General features: G+C 56.1%; 1 protein-coding gene across 11 annotated transcripts; it reads right to left on the bottom strand.

The window, feature by feature from the left end:
- Positions 1-21,113, bottom strand: Tspoap1 (TSPO associated protein 1). Of its 11 annotated transcripts, none has more exons than XM_023705512.1 (28): positions 21,024-21,113; positions 20,032-20,109; positions 19,863-19,946; positions 19,562-19,651; positions 19,305-19,427; positions 18,970-19,074; positions 17,457-17,507; positions 17,120-17,140; positions 16,266-16,470; positions 15,506-15,678; positions 14,085-14,200; positions 13,684-13,793; positions 9,747-10,574; positions 9,427-9,578; positions 8,779-9,156; positions 8,462-8,695; positions 7,952-8,137; positions 6,560-7,405; positions 5,862-5,961; positions 5,622-5,773; positions 4,836-5,004; positions 4,403-4,474; positions 3,980-4,012; positions 3,688-3,791; positions 3,527-3,598; positions 3,223-3,336; positions 2,626-2,687; positions 1,041-1,124 (listed from the first exon to the last, which is right to left on the bottom strand). In XM_023705512.1, the coding sequence occupies exons 6-27, from the start codon at positions 19,069-19,071 to the stop codon at positions 2,658-2,660; spliced, it is 4,248 nt and encodes a 1,415-aa protein (XP_023561280.1). In that variant the 5' UTR covers positions 19,072-19,074; positions 19,305-19,427; positions 19,562-19,651; positions 19,863-19,946; positions 20,032-20,109; positions 21,024-21,113; the 3' UTR covers positions 1,041-1,124; positions 2,626-2,657. The 11 variants fall into 11 exon arrangements, 10 of the variants coding, with proteins under 10 accessions (XP_023561279.1, XP_023561273.1, XP_023561274.1 ...); XM_023705513.1 differs by having other exon boundaries at positions 4,403-4,447; XM_023705511.1 differs by lacking the exon at positions 2,626-2,687 and having other exon boundaries at positions 1-1,124.
- Between the last annotated feature and the right edge of the window lie 159 nt (positions 21,114-21,272).

Below are 21,272 nucleotides of genomic sequence, written 5' to 3'. Positions count from 1 at the left end.
TTAAACAAATGCCTCCACCATTCCACACTCCTGGAGACCAAGGTGGAGGTGGGGGTTCAGTCAAACCATCTCCCCACCACAGCGAAGGAAACATGCAGAGACACTCACCCAGCCAGGGTGAGAGGTGGGTGGCTTGGGTGAGGGTGGGGTGGCCCCTACCCACTCTGAACAGGGAATGTATGAAAATAGCTGCATAAATCTGTCCTTATCCTCAGCCCCTGGACTCCCACAGGGGTCAGAAGAAAACAATGCAAAAGAGAAGTTGAATCCAATGAGCAAAATAAGGCAAACCCAACTCCTGCTTTCTACCCCCAGCCCCCTGGGTTTCGGGAGGGGAGACATGGGGGCCAGGTGACAGGGCGGGGAGGGGTGGAGCACAGTGAGGCGGGGGCAGGCCCGCTTTGGCATGGCCTTCCTCCTTCCCCGGCCTGTGCTGTGCGGTGGAGGCGAGATGGAGGGGCTGGAGTGAGGCACTGAGTATGTACATATATACACGGCTCCGCCCGCTGCCCCTCAGGGAGACTCCAGTGCAAACTTTCCTTCAAGGGAGGGTGATCAGGACAGCCAGAGCCACCAGGGGGAACAGGCCCCTTCTCCCCTCGGGGTCTTGTCCTGTGTGTGTAGGCAAGGCCAAAGAAGGGACCTGCTCAGCCTGGTAGATTAGACTAGGTGGGTAGACTGGCAGTCAGGCTCTGCTGCGTGCTCAGCAACCCCAGCCAGGGTACTCTCTGTGGGGCTCTGTCCCTCCTACAAGGGCAAGGGGCCTGGCTAGAAGATGCAACCTTCAAGACCCACCTGGCCTCCCACTTCACCAGCTCTCTTTGATTCCCATCCACAGTGTTAACTCAGAGGACGGGAGCCCTGGGCTGTCAGGGCCTCCCGGTCCAGCCTTAGCAGAAACCCGGCCGTCTCCAGGGGCCACTTCTCTCCCTGGGATGGCCACAGTTTCACTCCTTCTTCCCAGAGCCCAGTTTCTTGAGGAACTCTTTCCCTTTGGACAGGAGACCTTGCACCTTCTCAACTGTGCCCTGTGGCTTCCCCAGTTCAGTCCTAGGGAGCTTCCCAGGGCTGGAGACGCAGTGCCAGCCGGGGGGCACTGAGGGTCCTCCTGTTTCAAGCCAGTCCTGGAAGAGGAAAGAGAAAGGTAAGTTCAGGGCTGGTTCCCTCTCCACCCCAACTCCTTTTCTCTTCAGCCTCAGGGGCGGGTGCTGAGGCTGAGAACCAGGTATTGCCACCCCACCGCTGGCCCAGACACACAGAACACATGGGTGAGTGGAGACAGGACACGGCGTCTCAATTCTGCCTGATTACCTTTTGGCCCAGGACGGGCCCCTCCCCTTCCCTGAGTCTCACTACGTGGCCTAAACTGGCCAAGCTGGAGAGGTCTGGGAACCTGACCCTTGGGATGAGTACCCTCGACTTCCCACCTGTCATCCCCCTCCCAAGGAAGGGAGAACAATGACTTAAGAGGCCACTGCCCCTCCAAGAAAGGCAGTGCCAAAGGAACTGCACCTCCTAGGCAGAAAGGGGGGTCCTGGCCAAACTGGTTGGTGAGGTCTCTCAGGGCCTTCTGGGAGTGAAGTGGTGGCCACCCCATTAGGACAGAGGTCTGGACTCTCAGTGGGATGGCCCAGGCCCTGAGGGCATGTCCCAGTGGGAACATTTCTAGCTCCACTCCAGCATCTCTCTTGTTGGATCTCCTTCTAGCTCTGCTTGCAACTTTCAGCTGCCCCCTCTGCCTTACCCAGGCAGTGCTCTGTGGTGGCATAAGGACAGGGATTTGGGCAATCAGGGGAGCCACCAGAAAACCATTCCCACCTGTAATCCCACATCACCACCAGGGCCTCCTGCACCTGGCACAGCCCTGTCAGTTCTTGACAGGCTGCCCCGCTTCCCCTCCTGCCTCCTGCCTCCCTCAAATCCCCTGTCAGAACCAACCACAGAGTCTGACCAGAGGTGAGAGACCTGGCACACAGCCAAGCACCCCTCTGCCTGCTGGGTGAAGCAGCAGGGACTCCCAGGCCCAAGAGTTGAAGCACTGACTGTCAAGGCTATGGCCAGTGGGGAGACCCAGGGGAGAACGGTTTGGGGATACCTGTGGAGCTCAACTCTTGAAGGCTCCCTTACATTCCTCAACCAGAGACACTTGAGTGCTGGTAGTAAAAGCATGTGTGTGACCTCCCTAGTGGGTCATAATGCAGAAGGGTGGGATGGATATTATTATTGGTGACGTTACAGGATCCTCTTTCTGTCACCCATAATAATCATTATAATACCATAATAGTATTATAACACAACTGATAAGTCATAACATACAGGAACATAATGGTCTATAAGCCACGTGGGTTATAAGGAGACAAAGGAGCCAGCTAACATGGCACATCATATGCTAAGACATGTGCCCTGTGACAGCTGGCACTGCCCAGGGTAAAAGCAAACAAGGGTAAGGGGGCAATGAGGGAGCATGATCTCACTAAATCTGGCTTGTGGCAAAAGCTCCCTCCCCACTCCCTAGAAGAAAGTGGGGAAGCCAAGCCAGCTGATTTGACACAAAGGAATGCTGTCTGATCACAGTGATGTGAGGGTGGGGTTGCATGGGAGGCAGGGGCCGGTCCCCCCACTTACATGTTGCTCTCTCTACATATATCTATCTCCAGCTAGCACTGGACTCTTCTCCTCCTCGTTCTCTGAGAACAGGGAACAAAGAGAGGAGACGGGTTACTGACAGCCCCGGAGGTTCTCCACCCAGTCACCAGATGGCTCCCGCTTGGCACGGCCTTTGAGCATGGAGCTCTGCACAGGAAGCCCTGGGCCTCATGCTTGGGGCGTGGCCTGCCCACCCTTGCCCTGCGCTCTGAAGCTGGAGGTTCAACTGTCCCCCACCTGTCCCAAGGAGAGGCAGGCTGCCAGAACAAGAACCAGGAAGCTGGGCTTGCTGGGCTCCTGGCCCCATGGGGCATCTGGGGACAGACAGCCCAGCAGGGTGGGAGTACTTGAACCAGGGCGTGGGCTGCCTAGAGGTTCAGTGAAAAGGACCCCCTCCCCTGCACTGGTCCAAGGGTGTGGGCCTGGGGTCAAGGCCATAGCTATCACCCCTTGGCAGACAGGGACGCATCCAAGCCCCTCCTCTGGGGTAACTCAGCTCAGCTGCACCCCTCCCCCACACTGTCCTGGCCCCACTTGGCCAGCAGGGAAAGGACAAATGCTCAGGTCCTCACTCACTTGACTTTCCGGCCGTGGTATTGTCATGAGCTCCCTACTGGGGCTGCCTACTTCAGGCTTGGGGCCCTCCAGAAAGTTGGATGGAACCAGGCCCCTCTGTCCATTCAGTTCCCCCTGGGGAGGAGATGCTGATGAGACGGAGACAGAGGTCCCAGCCTTGTCCCCTAGAGCCTGAGGCCTTTGGAGAACAGTCTGGGGCCCACATCACTGTGCAGGGAGGTGACACTTTCCTGGGGACAGCTGTCCACCCCCTGCCCGGCTGGGAAGCTGAGGTACAAGGCTCCCTCCCCAACAGCATCCTCACATAGTAGAAACCATCATCATCCATGCTCCCAAACACAGTAATGATGTCCCCTGCCCTGAAGGGCAGTTCTGCCTGTGGAGACAGCAAGAGACAGGTGTCAGCCTCAGAGAGGCCCTGCCACCCCTAGCTCACATCACTAGGCACCATCCTAAGGTCTTCACCTCCACATCCATATTGGGGGAGTTTTCCCGGGGGTTGTAGTCAAATGCAGCTACCATGGGGTGGGGAGCTTTCAGGGCAGCAGAGGCAACGGGCTCTGGGGGACCTGCAGAGGGGGTAAGAAGAATCAGGACTCTCTCCAGACCACCCCTGTGCCCTACTACCTTCTGCACTGGAAGCAGGATGGGTCCCTATTTACCACCATCTGACCTGTTGTAGCCCCTGGGGAGAGGCCAGAGGTCACCCCACCTTCCTTCTTTCCCCAGACAGCCCTGCCATGGGATGGCTCCGTACCTGGGCAGGGCTGAGAGAGACCTTCCAACTCTGCTGTGGAGAGAAGATGCCTCTGAATCCTGTCCTGCCCTCCCTGCCTCATCCGGGGCTGGGAGTGGTAAGGGCAGGCAGGATGTGCCCCCTCAGGAAGGATGTGGGAGGCGAAGGGTACCCTGAGAGCCCTCAGAACACTCTGGGTAAGTGACATGGGCAAGGATGCCCAGCATTTACAGTCTACCGTTTTGGGGAACAGAAATCTTGGCAAACCACCTCCCACCCCCACCAGAATGAAACCCCCCACTGGAGCAGATCAAGCTGGGTGAAGGGCTCCTCTGATTCCTTTTATCTGCTCTGAATCCCACAGAGAGCCAAGCAGTGTCACCTCAACCCCCACCCACACACTTGTCCATCTCAGGCCCCCTCGAGAGTTGGGGTGTCACTCACCTTTCTTGGAGCGGCGGGGCTTGGGGGGAGGCCCAGGTGTGTGAGCTGTGGAATACACGAAGGGACTGTTCCCTGACCCAGGAAGGCAAGTAGGTATGAGAGAAACTGAGGCAGGACAGGGAAATAGAACAGGCTCTGGAATCTCCTCTCAGGGCTGAGCTCATTTACTGGAGTGCCCAACCAGAGTATCTTCCTGCGTCCCAATCTCCAAGCCCAGAGCATGGCCAGAAGCCCTGGGTTCTCCCACACGGGCCTCCCCTCAACACCAAGCTCCCACTGCATGCAGCAGTCCCAAGGGGGTGGCCGGCCTGGCCTTGGTTCCAATGGCTCTGTGTCAATGCAGCACCCAGCCACCCTCGGTACACGAATGGCTTGGGATAAGGGTGGGAAGGAACCCAGGTGGTGGGACGTGGGGGAGGACAGCAGATCATACCTGTGCCCTCAGTGACAACATCTAGAGACAGATAACCCCTCTGGAACAGCAGCTGTCTCCCTGTGGGGCTGTCCACAGCCACCTCAGCCACCATGTTGCAGGGGATGTAGCCTGTCTGGCCTCCACATTCCCCCTGATAGAAGCCATCAGCATCTTTGTCCCCAAACACCTAAAAGCAAAGGCCAGCTATCTGTCTCAGGAGGCCAGTTTAGCTTGCTCCCTACACCCCCAGACCTTGAGACCTGGCAGCACCCCACCTAGCGCTGCAGAAGGGGGGTCTGTCTTCTGCAGCCCATGGGACAGAAGAAGGGAAACAGCTAGGAATCGGGAGGCAAGGAAAATGAGAAAACAACCCTTTCTGTACCACCATCTGCTGTCTTTCCCTCCCGTGCAGTCCAGACTGGACCCCCAAACCCTCAGAGAAACAGCAGGAAGCCTTCAATCAATCTTTGGGGGAATAGTAAAAGTGGAAAAGTTAACAGTGGGCAGGTACAGGAGGTTTGAACACTAGGTCACAGACTCCACAAACAACCTTGGGAGGCAGACATCAATACCCCCATTTTATCAATGAGAAAACTGAGGCCTGTAAGGGGTAATTATGCAAAGTAACACAGCTAGAAATAGCAGAGACAGGGTCCAATCACATCATTTGGCTCTAGAAGCTGTGTCCTCCTGCCCCACCATGATGAGGAGGGGCAGGAGGGATACATCATGATGTAGCCATGCCATGATGACTAGACTGGACAATGACTAGATTCTGGAGTTCCAGGCAGAGGACGAGCTCACCTTCAAAATCTGGCCCTCCCGGAAAGGGAGCTCCTCTTCTCCAGCATCAGGGTTGGGCGACATTGACACGGGGTCATAGTCGAACAGAGCCACAAAGACCCTGATAGGTAAGTCATGGTGAGCCAGTGTTTCCGGGGGACTCCTTGGAGGGGCTGTGAAGAGGGCAGAGGACGGGGCCATGGCTCACTGAGGCTTAGCACCAGCTCCCTCGGGCCAAGCCCAGCCCCACTAGGTGCTCACCCTGCTCGGTGGTGCTCAGCCTGGGCACCCGGGGCCCTCTCCTCTGAGGGCCCTTCTGCCCAGGGCTGTCCTGCCCTCTGGCCTCCCCAGTCTCTGCTGCCTGCAAAGAGAAGGCAACAGATGGCAGAAATGACAGGCCACCCCTCTCGTGGGCCCGCGCACCCCACTCTGTCCCGCCAGCAGAAGCAACAGCGTAAGCAGCACAACAGAACAGGGGCAGAGCGTTCCTCTCCTGAGTCCTCGATGGCCTTGTGGAGGCACCTGATGCCCCACTGAGGGAGTGACAGGAGGGAAGGCCCAGCCCAGTCCCCCAGCAGATGAGTGCAGTAGAGGGAACTGAGGTGGCCAAACAGCATGAGAGGGCTATTTCTCCTCGGTATGAGGGCTGGTGACTCTCGGACATGGCATCACAGTCAGGGTCCTGAAGACGTAACTAGCTACGCAGAGCAAAGGGCCACCCTGCCCGAAGGTGGCAACTGGCGACTAGTGGTGACAGAACAGTGTGCGTCCCAGTTTCAATCAGCAGAAGCAGCAAAGCGGTGGAATGTGGTAGGAGGAGGCAGGTGAGGGGGCCAGGAGGCCCAGCCCCACCTCTGCTGATGGAGGCTGCAGCATGGAATGGGAGTGGCCAGTGAGCAGCAAGCAGAGCCACCAGGCGGCAGCAGGCAGGGGCTGCCGGGGTGGAAGTGGGCACAGACCCGGGAAGGCGGCTCCTTGGCTCTGCTGGTCACGCTGCGGCCTCTCCTCTCTGGCTCCCCTTTCTCCCAGGCTGGGAGGTGTGGGTAGGGGCTAGGGCCCAAATTGACCTTCAGAGGCCCCCGTGGCCTTCCTACAGGCGCCGTGGCCCAGGGCTCCCCATCTGCAGGGTAGCAGGAGCTGGTGATGCTGATGCCCCCACTGCCCACATCCTGATCATCCTCAGAGTCATATTCAATGCTGATTTCCGAGCCCTTGGGGGACAGGCAGCTGGCCAGGCCTGACTCAGGGGCTCGGCCACGGGAGCATCTCCGAGAAGTGCCCGGCCGCCCTTTCCCACCAGCCTCTAGTCCGCCCCTGATGCCCTCAATCACAGGGAGGTTGCTCCGGTCCCGTGAGGGTGCTGGCCGTGCAGAGGCCTGGGAGCTGCCATTGCTGAGAAGCCGGCTGCAGTGTTCTCGAGGATCTGGAGGCCGCCTGCGGCTTGGGGGTTTCTCAGGGGAGCCACTTCCTCTCCTCCGGCTGTTTCCACCAACCAGTCCATGCATATCCTCCAGGTGGTCCCTGGCCCTGGAGGGCTCAGGAGACAGGGGACACAGGCCAAGTCCTGGGGGCTGACCACTGTCACAGCCCAGCCCTGGTGATGGAGGCTCCGATGGACTGGGGTCTTGAGAAGAACAGACTGCCCCTGGCTTCCCCTGCTCCTCAGTCTCTTCTCCATCTTCCTCTTCCTCCTCCTCAGGGATGATAAAGAGCTTCTTGCTGCAGAACTGCTGGAGGGGCAGCTCCAAGATCTGCTCCAAGATTTCCTCATCGCTGTCAGTCTCACAAAAGGGGTCAGGCTGGGGCTGGGGGTGGGGAGAAGAGAGCAGCGGAGAAGAGATGTCCATGGAGAACAGGGAAGAGCTGTGATCCTTGCCCTCCAGTGAGGACAGCGTTTAGGGCCAGCCCACAGCCCTCCCTTAGCATTCTCCAAGAGAAAAGAATCAGAGGGACCATGACAGGTCCAAAGTCACACACATGTCCAGGTAGAACCAGAGGAAGAATTAGGGAACACAACACACCCACAGCTCAGGTGCCAGCCCCTGTGGGGAAGGAGCATCAGCGAGCAGGCTGCCCCTGTCACCTTGCAGAGGCCACCCCATCCCATTCCCAGAGGCTGGCAGCATCCACTGGCCAAGGCAATGCATGCAGTAGGCTGAGGAAACACGTACAAAGGAGCGCTCCTCCCCCCTGATCCTCCTAGCAAGGACCAGACCCATTCTGGGCCTTTTCCTATCTGCATCATGAGCCAGGACTGAGGCCAACACGCAGTGCAGTGATGGAGCAGCTGCTGATACTTGCGACGGGGGCTCTTGGAGCCTGAGGCCCACCAGCCCTCCCCACCCCATTACCTTGGCCCCACTCTCCCTGCTGCTGCCACCAGCAACCTGCTGCTGGAAGGAGCAAGGCCTGGAACCCAGCTCGTCCTCCTCCTCTTCTTCCTCCTCCTCTTCCTGGATGTCTGACAGGTCTGAGTTGCGGCCATGATCCACGACAGGGTTTGCCAGATGAACCCCAAGCTCTGCGGTATCTTCCCTCTGCAGATAGGGAGCCAGGGAAGAAAGACAGGAAGGGCTCTGAGAGGCCCTGGGGGCTGTGGGGCAGGGTCAGCCCCAACAAGAATAAGACAGGGTCCTTGGCAGAGAGAAAAAGAGCCATGCCCAGAATACAGGTGTAGGCCTTACATGGGAGCCACAGTGGGGAGAGAAAAATGGGAAGAAAAAGGGAATAAGAAACAGACACACAACACAAAGGTGTCAGAGCCAACCAGAGCAGAGCAAAGTGAAGAGAGCACCCCTATTTGGGATAGCAAAGGTTAGGGAGGCAAGCCTTGATTCTGTGACAGTGTCTCCAGCCTCTACCTCAGCCCTGGCTTTCGTCCCGGGGTCGGCTCCATGGCAGGCTTCAGTACTTGGCGTCCTCAGGGTTGGTACTCCCTGCATGGGGTAGACCATAGGACCGGCCTCTCCTATGGTCCATTCAGCCTCCTTCGTGGCCCTGCAGGGAGCCGCAGGGCCAGGGCCTCCCTTGCCTGTGGTTGCCTCACCAGCCCTCTTCTCCTCTGAGGCTCCCAGGACAGCTGCCCCAGCCTCCTCCTGAAATAGACAGCACTGAAGAAGGGCACAAACCCAGGCCATTCTGCCAGCCTGTACCTGCTCGCCTCCACCAGACAGGGTACCTGGAAGCAAGGTGCTGCAGGTTCCTCCTGGGCTCCTTTTGGCATCTCTCTGGTGAGGCTGGCTGGGGGGCCTCCCGGAGGCTCTGGACCTCCACAGGGAGCAGGGCACCACAGGGGACAGCTGGGGTCCCCAGGCCCTGGGGATGCTACAGCAAGAGGAGTTCTAGCCTCCGGGCTCGGTTGTGGCGAGGGGCAGGTGACTCCGGCAGACAAACAGGCGGAAGCCAGGGCTGGAGCAACAGGAGCAGGGATGGAGTCGGCCGACTCGCCGTGGGGCGACATGGTGCGCACAGTCACTTCGCGGCACACCTGCAGCAGCTGCAGCTGCGACAGCTCCACCAGCACGCTGCCTGCTGTGGGCGAGGCCACCTCCATGATCTACAAGGAGCAGGAGCACGGGGGGAAGGAGAGGCTGAGAGAGCTGAATGCGATGCCACAAGGACATCAATGGCAGCGCATATCCTGCGAGGCTGAGCCCTCTGCTTGCTTTATCTCACTCAGTCCTCCTGGCCTCATGGCTTCAGTGGTAGAGCAGTTTTAAATCCCTCGGGCCCAAATGCCAGGGGCTGCGTATCACTACCAGGCCAGAGAGACAAGGGCTGTAGGCGTGGCAAGGAGGGTTGTCCAGGTGTATTTCCCAGGCCATACCTTCTGTCCATCAGCATAGATGGCATAGCCTGTGACCCGGACACCGTTGGAGGTACCAGCAGCATCAATGGTGACTGGGAGCCAACTGATGATCAAGATGCCAGGGGAGGGCCCTGGCTCAATCTGCACATCCAGGGGGGCATCAGGTGGGCCTGGGGGAAGTCAGGCATGAAACCCAGAAATGTAGGCTACTCCCTGCCTGAGACATCAGCCCCATCTGCCATTTCACTGACACTGGCAGCAAGGCCAGCCTCCTCTGCCACCATCACCCATCGCTGGCCTCCTGGGTGTTCCAGACAGCAGTGCCTACCCCTTCATACCTGCAGGGAGTGTAGTGAACTGCAGGGTGGAAGCCCGATGCTCTGGCCTCTCCCAGCCTGGTTCCCAGGCTCCTTCGGGTGGGAGCTGAGCCTCTACCCGGGCCTGATAGAGTGTGCCAGGCCGTAGGTTGCAGAAAGTGGTCCAGTAGGTGCTGGGGCGGGCAGGTGGGCACTCTTCCCCGTTGAGGTAGATGGCATGGGCCAGGTTGCTGTTGCCGGGCACCCAGGTGATCTCTGCAGATGTGGCTGTCAACCGGTGGACTCGCAGCTGGCTAGGTACTATCCTGGCTCGAGCACCCACAGCCAAGCAACAGCGCAGAGGGTCGGAGCTGCCCCTGCTGGTCAGGGCCTGGACGGAAACATGGAGGGGCCCCGCCCGCAAGTCCAAGTTCTCAAGCACAGCCTTGGGGGGCGCCCCAGGCCCCAGGGCCTGCCGCAGCTCCCCGTTCACACAGATGTGGAAGCCACAGAGTTCTACTCGCTCAGGAGGCAGCTCCCAGGCCAGCACCACACTGTGGGCCAGCTGCTTGAGGACCACCAGATGGCGAGGGTAAGGCACCGAGAGAGCACCCAGGCCCTCCGGCGGGGGGCTCAGGCTGAGCTCCTCCCCTGCGTTCTCCTCCTCCGGTCTGGGCTGGCTATGTCCCCCGCTGCTCTGGCCCCCACTACTGCTGCCACCCCCACCTCTGCTCAGGAAACTGAGTTCAGGGCCTGAGCTGTGAGACAAATCGGCCAGTTCCAAAGGGAGGGAGGTCAGGAGGTCATCATCAGACACACGCTCCACAAAATTGGAAGGGACCAGGCCCCTTCGGCCATCCATGAGCTCCCCTGGCAGAGGGAGGACAGGAAAAGGCAGGGAAGAGAAAGACAAACAGAGAACAGGTAAAGAAAACCCCATTCGATAAATGCATTTTTGGAATGGCTAGAGAGTGATCCTAATTAAGCATTTGGTTTGAATCAACATTTACCCATCAGCGCTTTTAAAAGACAAGAGCAGTCAAGCTCTGGATTAGAGAATTATTGTTGGGTTTTGTAGGCGTTTTTGAGTTATATAGGACAGTGCTTCTTAAATTTTAATGCGCATGTGAATCACTTGCAGATTTGTTAAAATGGAGATTCTAATTCAGTTATGTCTGGGTGGAGCTGAGTATCTGCGTTTTTAACATGGCACCGAGGACGCTGGTAGAGAAACGATGTAGGACAGCACCCATCACCCAAGGAGATGCACGAAGCATTTCTAAAGTGTCATGATATCTACAACTTGCCTAAAAGTCATTTTTTGAGCTATATATGTATGATAAAGTAAATATAGCAAAGTGTGAAAAACTACAAAATCTCGGTGAGTATATAAGTACTCTTGATTTTGCTATATATTTGGAAACTTTCTTACTAAAAAGATGAAAAAGGCAAACAGGTGAGGAGCAGAAACAAGGGCTGATGGCGTAGACTAGTGGTACAGCACATGCTTAGCATGTGTGAGGCTCTTGGTTCAATCCCCAAAACACATGCGTGCACACACACACACACACACACAAAGATAACAAAACAGACTGTGCTGGTTGGTTCTACATGGGCCTGAGGAGAGCATGAAGACTGTGGCGCCCTTCATCTTCCTTTTGGAAAAAACATTCACACAGAAAAGCGATGCAGGAACCGGAGAGATGGCTCAGTAGAATAAGCGCTTCCATGACAAGTGCAAAGGTCTGAGTTCAATCCCCAGTTCCGCCAAAAAAAAAAGAAAAGAAAGAAAAAGAAGAAGGAGGAGGAGGAGGAGGAAAAGGAGGAGGAGGGGAGAAATCTTTAGAGACAACAGAAGGAAGCACCAGAAAAAAAAGTCACTTGTGGGCCCAAAAGACATTAGGACCTGCTGCAGGCCCGTGTCTCAGAACACGTCTGGCAGTCAGCCCAAGCAATAGCTAGCGGTGAGTTCACTATCCACATCAGTTCTGAAGACTTAGCAAGAGTTTTTAAACAAACGTTTGTTGTTTGAGGGATATCAGGGGAGAAGGAAGCCAGGAACACACATGTCCTGTCATGCCATGGCCAATTCAAGGAAGGGAAAAAACGTCAGGGAGAAAATGACCTCAAGGAGGAAAGGGTAGCACAGGCCAGGGCCCAGGGCAGAGCGGCAGGGTCCACAGAACTGAGGTGCAGAATCCATGATCGTTTACCCAGCAGTAATCCGTGGCACCCATCCTCTCACTCTGCTTATATAGGAAAGAAGTACAGTGGGAGAACTTAAGAGACAGTAGGGTGTCTAAGTTAAAAAATGTAGTAAGCATTTTAGGGGAGAGGATTGAATGGTGGCTACTCAAAAATATACCCCACCCTAGTCCCTGGAACCTGTGAAAGTGATCTTATCTGGAAAAAGCATCTTTGAAAATGAAATTAAAGGGGCTGGAGAGATAGCTCAGCAGAATAAGCACTTGCCTGGCAAGCGCAAGGGCCTGAGTTCAATCCCAGGGATCTCAAAAAAATAAAATAAATAAATAAAAATAAATTAGAAAGTGAGCTCAGACCAGCCTGAACTGCATAATGAGACCCTGTCTCAAAAGAAAAAAAAAAAAGTGATTAAAGATCTTGAGATGAGATCATCCTAGCTTACCAGGGTGGGTCCTAAATCTAATGACAAATGTTCTTATAAAATAAAGACACAAACAAGATGGATACTCTGAGAGGAAGAGGCAACATGACGGCTGGTGCAGAAATTGGAGCGAGGTGCCCATACCCATGTAACACATGGAGCCCCCAGAAGGTGAAAGGGACAAGAAAGGCAAGCTCCCCAAGAGCTTCTAGGGGGAGTGCAGCCCTACTAACACCTTGGTTTCCAACTGCAGCCTCCTGAAAAAGCCAGAGAGACAACACGGGTCTGCTTTTTGAAGCCACCCAGTTGGTGGCAATTTGTAAGGCAGAGCTGGGCAATTAATGCTAACTCTAGTGCTGGGAGCGTTGAATTATAATCAGAGCCTTGAACAAACCTGCAGCCTGCAAGGCCAGAGCCTGGGCCAGTCAGGCTCAAGCCCACTCAGCTCACGCCACTGAGAATAGCACAGCTAGAGCCAGATGCAGACGAATAAAGTGTCTTAATAAAGCATCTTAATAAAGCTGCACAAGGAATAGGGCACCCTGAACCCAGTTATCTGCATGCCTTTAAATCTACTCCTATTCCCCTAGTTCGAATTCTATTTTTTTGAATTCTAATAACTTGGCGGGCATTAATACTTATGCTTTCTGCTGGCCTCCTCTTTCAAATGCTGTTGTTTGTCTCATTCTCCCAGAAGCAATTTAATCCTGCTCTTCAAAATCTATCCCTTGGGAAGTTTAGCTGTTTGGACCACAAAACTGGGTACCATCATTCTTACCAGCTATTCAAATGATGGGCAGAGCGCCCAGGGAAAAAGAGTTGAAGGGGAGCCAAAGCTTTCAGTGCTCCACACTCAGATCTAACCCTCTCCTACACCTCCACATTCAGCATGGCCTCTGCCCTGCCCTGCCTGTACCTTATTCCAGTCTCTGTCCTCCCCGTTACTAAGAATACAGCATGGTATCGGGCCAAGACCACTCTGCAGTAGGCTCCGTCATGAGACCTCGTGTAAGACCCTCACACGTGCTTACAGTCTAGCATCCAATCTACACTAAAGGCCAGACTTCAAGTGTCACTGGTGTCCACCACCGCCCTGCTCTGTTTAGCAACATAAAAATGAATCGAGCCAAAATCCCCCATGACTGTGGTATGTGCTGGCCGGGCCTGCTTGAAGCCAGAGCTCTTTCAGTCTTTCCCCACTGGCTGTCGGGTCTCTGAATGCCTCTCAACCGAGTCTGAAAAGCTATGGTGGGCTCAGCATGCTGGGAACAGAAATGGATGAGGGGAGGTCTTTGGGAACAGGGGCATAAAGACCAGAGAATAGGCAAAGAATGATCCCTACTACTGTCCTACCTTCAAAAAACCCATCCTCGTCCATATTGCCATAGATATAGATGTATTCGCCAGCTGTTAGTGGAAGCTCTGCCTCTGGATTCTCGTTGGGGCCCTCAAAGGGGTTGTAGCTGTGGAGGGGCAAAGAAAAGGAGGACAGCAACCTAATTGCATCGCTACGTCAGTCTTCTCTCACCCTGCAAAGCCTTTATAAAGGAGAAAGATCTGCTTTCCACCTTTAGCCAAGTAGAGCATTCATTCCGCCCAGTTTGGCTCAACTAGGTTATTGAGAACATGCCCACCTGGGATCTCTGTAACACCCCACCATTTCCAGAGGTCTTCATCTTCACCCAGCCCCACCCAGCCCCACCCTCCCATACACCCCTAATCTGGAAGGGGAGAAGCAAGAATGAAGGGCCCACCTATAGCGTGCGAGGAAGACCTGGATCCTGGATCCTCCGGGGTTGCCCTCTGTCACTGCTGGGAGCAGGGAGACGCTATCTACCTCCAGCTCCTCCACCTCACTGGCTGTGTCCACCTGGGGGAGACAGAAAGGGCTGGCTCCTCTCCAGGGCCCGGGCCAATGGCACAGCAGGCAGGTTTGCAGGCTGAGTCAGAGCAGAGTCACTGTTCTCGGCACAGATGCAGCCACCCTGGCGAGGCCAGTGCCACAAGCCCCTGAGGTTTCTAAGCAGCGCCTGAGCCAGCAGGTCCAGGAAGCACCCACGGGCCAAGGCAGAGGTAGTAGGCACAAGCTGGGCCCATCTCCAAGTTCTGGCCTCTAGTCCAGCAGCCCAGTAAATAAGACCAACAGGGGCTAGGCCATGTGGGGTGGGTAGTAGAGGAGATTGAACCCAGGGCCTTTCTACTGAACTACATCAATTTTTTGTTTGTTTGTTTTGTTTTGAGTTTTTTTTTAGGACAAGCTTTCACTAAGTCACTTAGTTGCCCAGGCTGGGCTCAAACTTGCCATCCTCCTGCCTCAGGCTTGTACCAACACTCCCAGCTTCAGCCAAAGCATGTTGGCTGTAACTAGGTGGCAGCAAGGAAGCAGAAGGGGCTAAAGAAGTCTCTGCCTCTAGCGTAGTGACAGCGCTTCCGTAGTTTGGCCCGCAGCCATCCACCACCACTTCTAACACCAGCGCGACGACTGTATCCCACAAGGGGGCAGCAGAGGCCCAGGGCTGGGCTCCACCACATTCTAAACTGCTGCGACCTGCCCCCCTATACTTTCTTGAGTTTGTGGGCAGAAGGACGTGAAGGTGATCCAAAGAGCTGTGAGTGACGCCCAAGAACTTAGCGGTGGGAACAGCTGCCATGTGTTAAGCATTTCCAGGATGTCCCTCAAAGAAAAAGGCACTTCACTTATGTCTTAGTCCAGGTGACCTTTGCAACCACCTTTGGAGACAGGTTTTATTATCCCCACTATTCAGATAAGTAGACCAGAACCCAAAAAGGATGATTCACCAAAGACGAAGCTGGGACTTGAAGCCCAGAACCTGGGCACTTTCTCGCACAGCCTGCTCTTCTCCAGATGCTCTTCTGAACATCATTAGGTGGATTCTGGCACCCAGGGGCTCCTTCATCCAACCCAGAACCCTAGGGCCTCACTGCACTCCTGGAGGCTGGGGCTGGATGGCCCCAAAGGGGGGCTGGCAGGAGGGCCCTAGTGAGTAGTGTCAGGCTCCACCCATACTCCCCACCTAGGGAGACATCCACAGGGTGTCGGCCTCCCAACTTGGAACCAGTAGCCCTGCTCCTGAGGGCTCCCCAAGAGACAACAGCCAACCCTCCGCCCCTTCCCCAAGCCAATGCAAGACCTTGGCCTCTCCCTGGCACTGACCTCCGGTGTAGGGCATGATTTGGGGCTATTGTGGATGGACTCAGAGCGTGAGGAGTTAGAGAGAGACTCTGCCTTCTTGGCTGTCCTTCGAGGGACCCCAGTAAGGGTGGCAGGAGCAGGCTCGGAAGACTTTGGAGTGCAGCGCCCTGGGGAACCCAGGTGGAGGTCAAGATCTAAAGAGAAGATGGCACGTGTGCTTGGGACCTGTAGCCTGAAGAGGGACCAGGGAGATAGGGTGGAGCCTCCTAGATACGGGAATCAGGCCCTGGTAGCTGGATTTCCTTATAAGCGAAATGCTTGGGGGAAATCTTACTAAGCAGAAGTGTAAGCGATGTACACGTATTATTTCATGTGGTCCTCAAAGCTTAGGAAACTATGGCCCAGAGAAGTCAAGCAACATGCTTAATGGTGCATTGGCTGTTGGATGAGTGGCACTAGGACCACCAGGTCTGACTGACCCCAGCCCTGTCTCTTCCCAAGGCAATACAGCCTGCTATTGGCTCCTAGCACCCAACTTCCAGCTATGACCAGAGAGCTTTAGGTACAGGACAGGAACAGTGACCGCAGATGCCTGGGTCTCTCCAGAACACTCACTCCTGGGTTTTCTTTTGCTCCATCAGAGCTTCGCTCCTGCCAGAAATGGCATAACCTTGCCCTATGACTTTGAATGAGCTGCTGGGCTTTTTTGATCCTGAACTGTGCTCTACACAAAAGCCCCTGGCCTGGGGGCTCTGGATCAATGTCACTGGGTCCACCTTACCTTTGGGGCCAGAGCCCCGGCAGTGCTGAGGAGTAGAGCAGCAGCAGGAGGGTTGGGGGTGGTCCCCAAGGGCACTGCAGCCCAGCGCAGAAGTAAGCAAGTCCAAGGGGCCTGGGTGCAGACGGAAGGCCTGGAGCTCCTGAGCCAGGAGGCTGAAGCGCTCGGTTTGGCTGCGGCACTGCTCCTCCAGCTCTCGGACCCGGGCCTGGGCCAAGACCACCATGAGCCACCAGGCCATGCCCTCTCCACACAGCCCCACACTGAGCTTCAGGTCATATCCACCCAGCACCCAGACTGGGCACCAAAGCTGAGGCCTGGGCCTGCGACGCGTTGGCCCTTACATGCTGGACAGTGACACTCCTGCTTCTAGATGCTTTCTAGGCCAAAGAGGATCATCACCACCAGCAGCACCACTGCAGGCATTTGCTCAGTTCCACCCCTTGTCACCCTGTTACAGTGTGTGACCCAAATCCCTGGCCCAGAGGCAGGCAGAGACTTCATAGGATGCGGGACACTTGCTCCTGATGGGAAACGGTCAGTTCTCAGGACCTTTGCTCAGGTAGTAGGAGAGTCCCCAGATCAAGGACTCTTCCCTGGCCAGTGTCACCAGGAGCTTCCTCATGGTGTGAGAGACCACAGGAGGAAAGGCTCGAGGTCTCTCAGGCACAGTGGGTCAGGTCTGGGATGACGGTACAGCCCATGTGTCCTTGTAGGAACCCTCACCCATTTACAGATCTTCAGGTCTGCCACCAGGGACATCTCTGTTGGACACAAGCACTGGGACCCTGGGGGAGGGATGTGGGGGAGACGGGAGGGGACCCCCCCAGGGAGGTGGACAGGTAAAGAGGCGGTACCTGCATGGAATCCAAGGTAGACTGCAGCAGGGAAGAAAAGCGCAGAGGAGAGGTTAGAACCATTAGCCCTATAGGTCACTGACCCAGAAAGGGAGGGAGAGAGAGAGCAGTTCCTAAACGAAAGGACATTTTGGGGTAAAAGCAAGCTTGGGAAGTGGCAATGGGAGATGGCTGCCCCCACTTGGAATCCCTTGCCCCACCATGTCCCACTGGGAGAAACAGGCCAACCATGGAGGGGACACTCCCAGGCCCTGCAGTGTTTAGGGGCCCTGTTACAGTCCAGCCTACACCCCAGTGCACAGTCTCTGATGTCCTCTGCCACCTCCAGGGACTCTACCTCCAGCAGCTGCACGGCTCCTTCATGTTCCCTTTTGGCTTCTGCCTGGGCCTAAAGAAGGAAAGATGCTTAGGAAAAGGAAGAGAAAGGGGGGGAAGCGGAGGCAGGTGTAAGGCGAGGAAGGAGGGGGAAACAGAAAAGGGCAGGGAGAAAAGGGGATCTTGGGGGGAGGCTGAGGTTTCTCCTTCCCACCAAACCCCGCTTCTGATCCATACCTCAAACTAGAGGCAGAACAGTCCAGGAACATCCTCCTGGCTTCTCTCTGCCTCCCCGCTACTCCTTCTCCATCTCTCTTCCCACCCTTCTGGACATCGGGGTGTCCCCGGACACAGTGCTGAGCCATTTTGTACCCTGCTCTCTCCCGAGGACCCCCTAGTCACAGTGCTGTATGCACCGACCATTCCAGACACCTCCAGGACCAGCTTCCCCATAACTTGAGACTCACACACCCAACCAGCTACTTCAGAGTCTGCAGCACACAACCTAAAACAGAACTCACTGGAACTCAGGCCCCGTCTTTCAAAGCTACTAGCCTTCATCCTCCACCTCCTGGGGTGAGTGCAAAGCTCCATTGCCTCATAGCAAGCACAGCAAAGAGGGTGAGCAGGTAGAGATTCGACTGGAATCCCCATGTAGGGGTTTGGTTTGGATTGGTCTGGTTTGGGAGTTGAGACACGGACTCAATATTTAGCCCAGGCTGGCCTAGAGCTAGACATCCTCCTGCTTTAGCCTCCTGAGTGCAGAGCTTACAGTTCTGTGTCACCAGACCCCGCTCTCAGTGAGTCTTTATCAAGTCTATCTGCAAATTACATTTCAAAATCTGTGCACTGGTTTCCACCTTCATCGTCATCTGCCACCTCATCGAGATCACCACTTTCCCCCGGACCACTGGCACAGCTGCCAATCTGCGGATCACCCTTCCTTGTGCCTCACGCTGTCCATCCTGCCGATGGGACCCCAGAAAGTGATGGATCAGATCACGTCACTCCCCGTTCAAGCCTTCAGCAGCTTCTAACCCACATGGAGCAAAACATCCAAACTCCTCTCAGACGTCTAAAGTCCAACGCCTGCTGCTCTGTCTCTTGCTATATTCTAGCCACGCTGGCCCTGGACCTTTCCGCTAGCTCCTCCCTGCCACAGGGCATTGGCACAACTATTCTGCCTGTCCTGTCTGCTCCGCCATGGCTGTCCTGACTTCTTCTCACTCTCGAGGTATTGTTCAACTGTCGCCTCCTCAGGAAAGTCTTCCTTGAAGACATCTCTAAAGCCGCTGTTCACCCACGCCCATGCCTGTCTTCTCATCACTTGCCCTGTTCATGTCCCCACTGTGTTTCTTATCACAGTCATACATGTGTTTATTTGCTGATGGGTCAGGGGCCTGGCCTGTGTTCACCGTCTCCCTGTGCCTAGCACAGTGTTTGATATATGGTAGGTACTCAGTAAATGGTAGCTGGCTTGGGAGGAGGGCAACACGGAGGTCCCAAAGCTACCAGCTCCCCGCACTCTGCCCCACCTGCTGCAGCCTCCGGACCTCCTCCTGCTTCTCCTGAAGGCTGAGCCGAGCCTGTTCATGTTCCACCTCCAGCTGTTGCCGCCGCTGGGCCACCTCCCGCATGTGCTGAAACGTAAGACTTGGGGTCAAGGCCAGATCCCCCACTCCGTCATCCCCATAAGAGAGCTAAGATGATCTGCTGCAGTGCCTTCTATTAAAAAGGAAACTAAGTCAGGAAAAAGCAAAGGGTCAGCAATCCCAGGACTGGGCTGCAAGCAGAGAGAGGGCCTACTCTACTGCCCCCTTCCTCCCCCTTCCAAGTCCCAATGCCCTCTGCGTCTACCCAGGCTCCTCACCTTCAGCACCTGCTCCAGGCTCTCCAGCTTGCTCTGTAGGCCCTGGCTCTTGCGAACGGCTGAGTCCCTTTCCTGTGTCACCCCCAGGAGCTGGCCCCTCAGCTCCACGTTCTCCCACTCCACCTAGTGGGGGGTATAGGCCAGGAGCTGGGCATTGGACCTGCTCCTCACCAGGAGGATGGTACTCTTCACAGTGTACCCCACCACTTGACCTCTGCCCAGGACCAGAGCCTCTAAGCCCTAAGGCACAGTGATACCTGCTCCTTCTTGGTGGCCCTGCCACTGAGCCGAGAGTTCTCTTCCACCAGCCGTGCATTCTCATTCTGGGCTTCTTTCAGCTGCAGTTCCTAAGGGGGCAGCAGAGCTCTGAGGAGGGGCCCAGCACCTACTGTCCTCTCCACATAGGGAGCACCTGCCCTCCCAGGCAAGGCTTTTCTCCCCTGCACCCGCCGGGAAAAGACTACAGAACACAACAGGTGTGTTCCTGAGAGCAAGAGGGGTGGATGAGACTGAGCAGAATACTGGTAGGAATGGTCCCCAGGCAGCCTAAGAGCTCACCAGCTCCTCACATCGCCTCTGCTTTTTCCGAGCTTCCTGCTCCAGGCTCTCACATTTCTTTCGCTTCTTGCTGAGCTCCGACTCCTGTAGGGTCAGACCCAAGGCTCCTCATGGGGGAAGGCAGATCTGCCCACAGCAGGTCACCTCCAGCCCTTGACCTGAGACTTACCAGCTGCTGCACCCTTTGCTGTTTCTTAGGGTCCCCTATCACCACGGGTGGGCTGTGCACATTCTCCTGGGGCGTGGCCTGGAAATGCCCAGAGACAAAGAACTGGCACCTGAGAACAGGGCCCGGGGGCAGCCTACCCCAGCCCAGCTTGCCCTCAGGAGGTTCCCAGCTCAGGGCATGCTCAGCAATGAGCTCACTGCCCTGGAAGGGGCAGGGGTGCTGTCTGTCCACCACCTCCCAACATGTCCAGCTGATGTGGAGGGGCAGGGGACTGTACCCTATGTCCCCCAGACATAAGTGCTCTGAGATCCTGGGACCCGTGTGCACCCTGGGAGATGGGTCCTGTATCCAGGCCAAAGCTTTCCCTTTTTAGCATTCAGCAGCTGCCCTGCTCTGCACTCAATAACTGTCCTGGGTGTCCTTCAGCGACTGGCAGAGAAGTAGGAGGCCACTTAGGCCCCCAAGGATGTGGTGTTCTCAAAGCTAGGGGTTCAGGGCCAGGGATATAGCTCAGTGGCACAGCGCCTGCCTGGCAAGCACAAGGTCCTGCATTTGATTCCTGGTACAAAAAAAAAAAAAAAAAAAAAAGAGCTAGGAGTTTTGGATCATCCAAATCTGGACATGGCCTAGAACAGGGCCAGTCTGGCCTGGCTCACGTCCCGGTTGCCCTCAAGCCCACCCTACTGCACATCCTGTACAAAGTTTTAGGGAGGCTGGCTCTTGGTGGGAAGGGCACCCCCTCCGTGGGCAGGCCAGAGGGGCAGAACCTGAGCTAGCAGCGCCCCTGAGCCCGAGGCTTTCTTCACTATCACTATAGGGACTCTCACTCCTTTTCCCAGAAGGAATCAGGGGACTTAGATGCTCCCCACCGAAGAATCAGAGCCCTTTCACGTCCTTTGGGTCCAGAGTGGATCCCTGGTCCTCCAAACAGCGGCTGCCTGAGCCTGGCGCTCAGTGAAGGTCTCCAGTACCTGGAGACAGGTCGGACTCACCGCATCCCCGGGGGTCCTGGGCCAGGCCTGGCGGGCCGGCGGGTGCAGGAAGGGGCGTCCCCGCTCTACAGCGGTGGCGTACGAGGCGGCGCGGGCTGGGCCCAGGGCGGCTGCCAGGGCAACCAGGGATTTGCGGCCGGGCCATACCACTGGCTGCGCGGCGGGGGCGCCAGGCTGTCCTCACGGGAGGCGGAACCCGGGGACCTCAGTGAGGCTTGGTGCAGGTGCAAACATGAGAGGCGCAGAGAG

Source organism: Octodon degus, unplaced genomic scaffold (genome assembly GCF_000260255.1).
Source record: "Octodon degus isolate 3935 unplaced genomic scaffold, OctDeg1.0 scaffold00222, whole genome shotgun sequence".
In the NCBI taxonomy this organism is placed as follows: Eukaryota; Metazoa; Chordata; class Mammalia; order Rodentia; family Octodontidae; genus Octodon; species Octodon degus.
The sequence above is the reverse complement of the archived record's forward strand: the minus strand, read 5'-3'. Positions and strand labels throughout refer to the sequence as shown.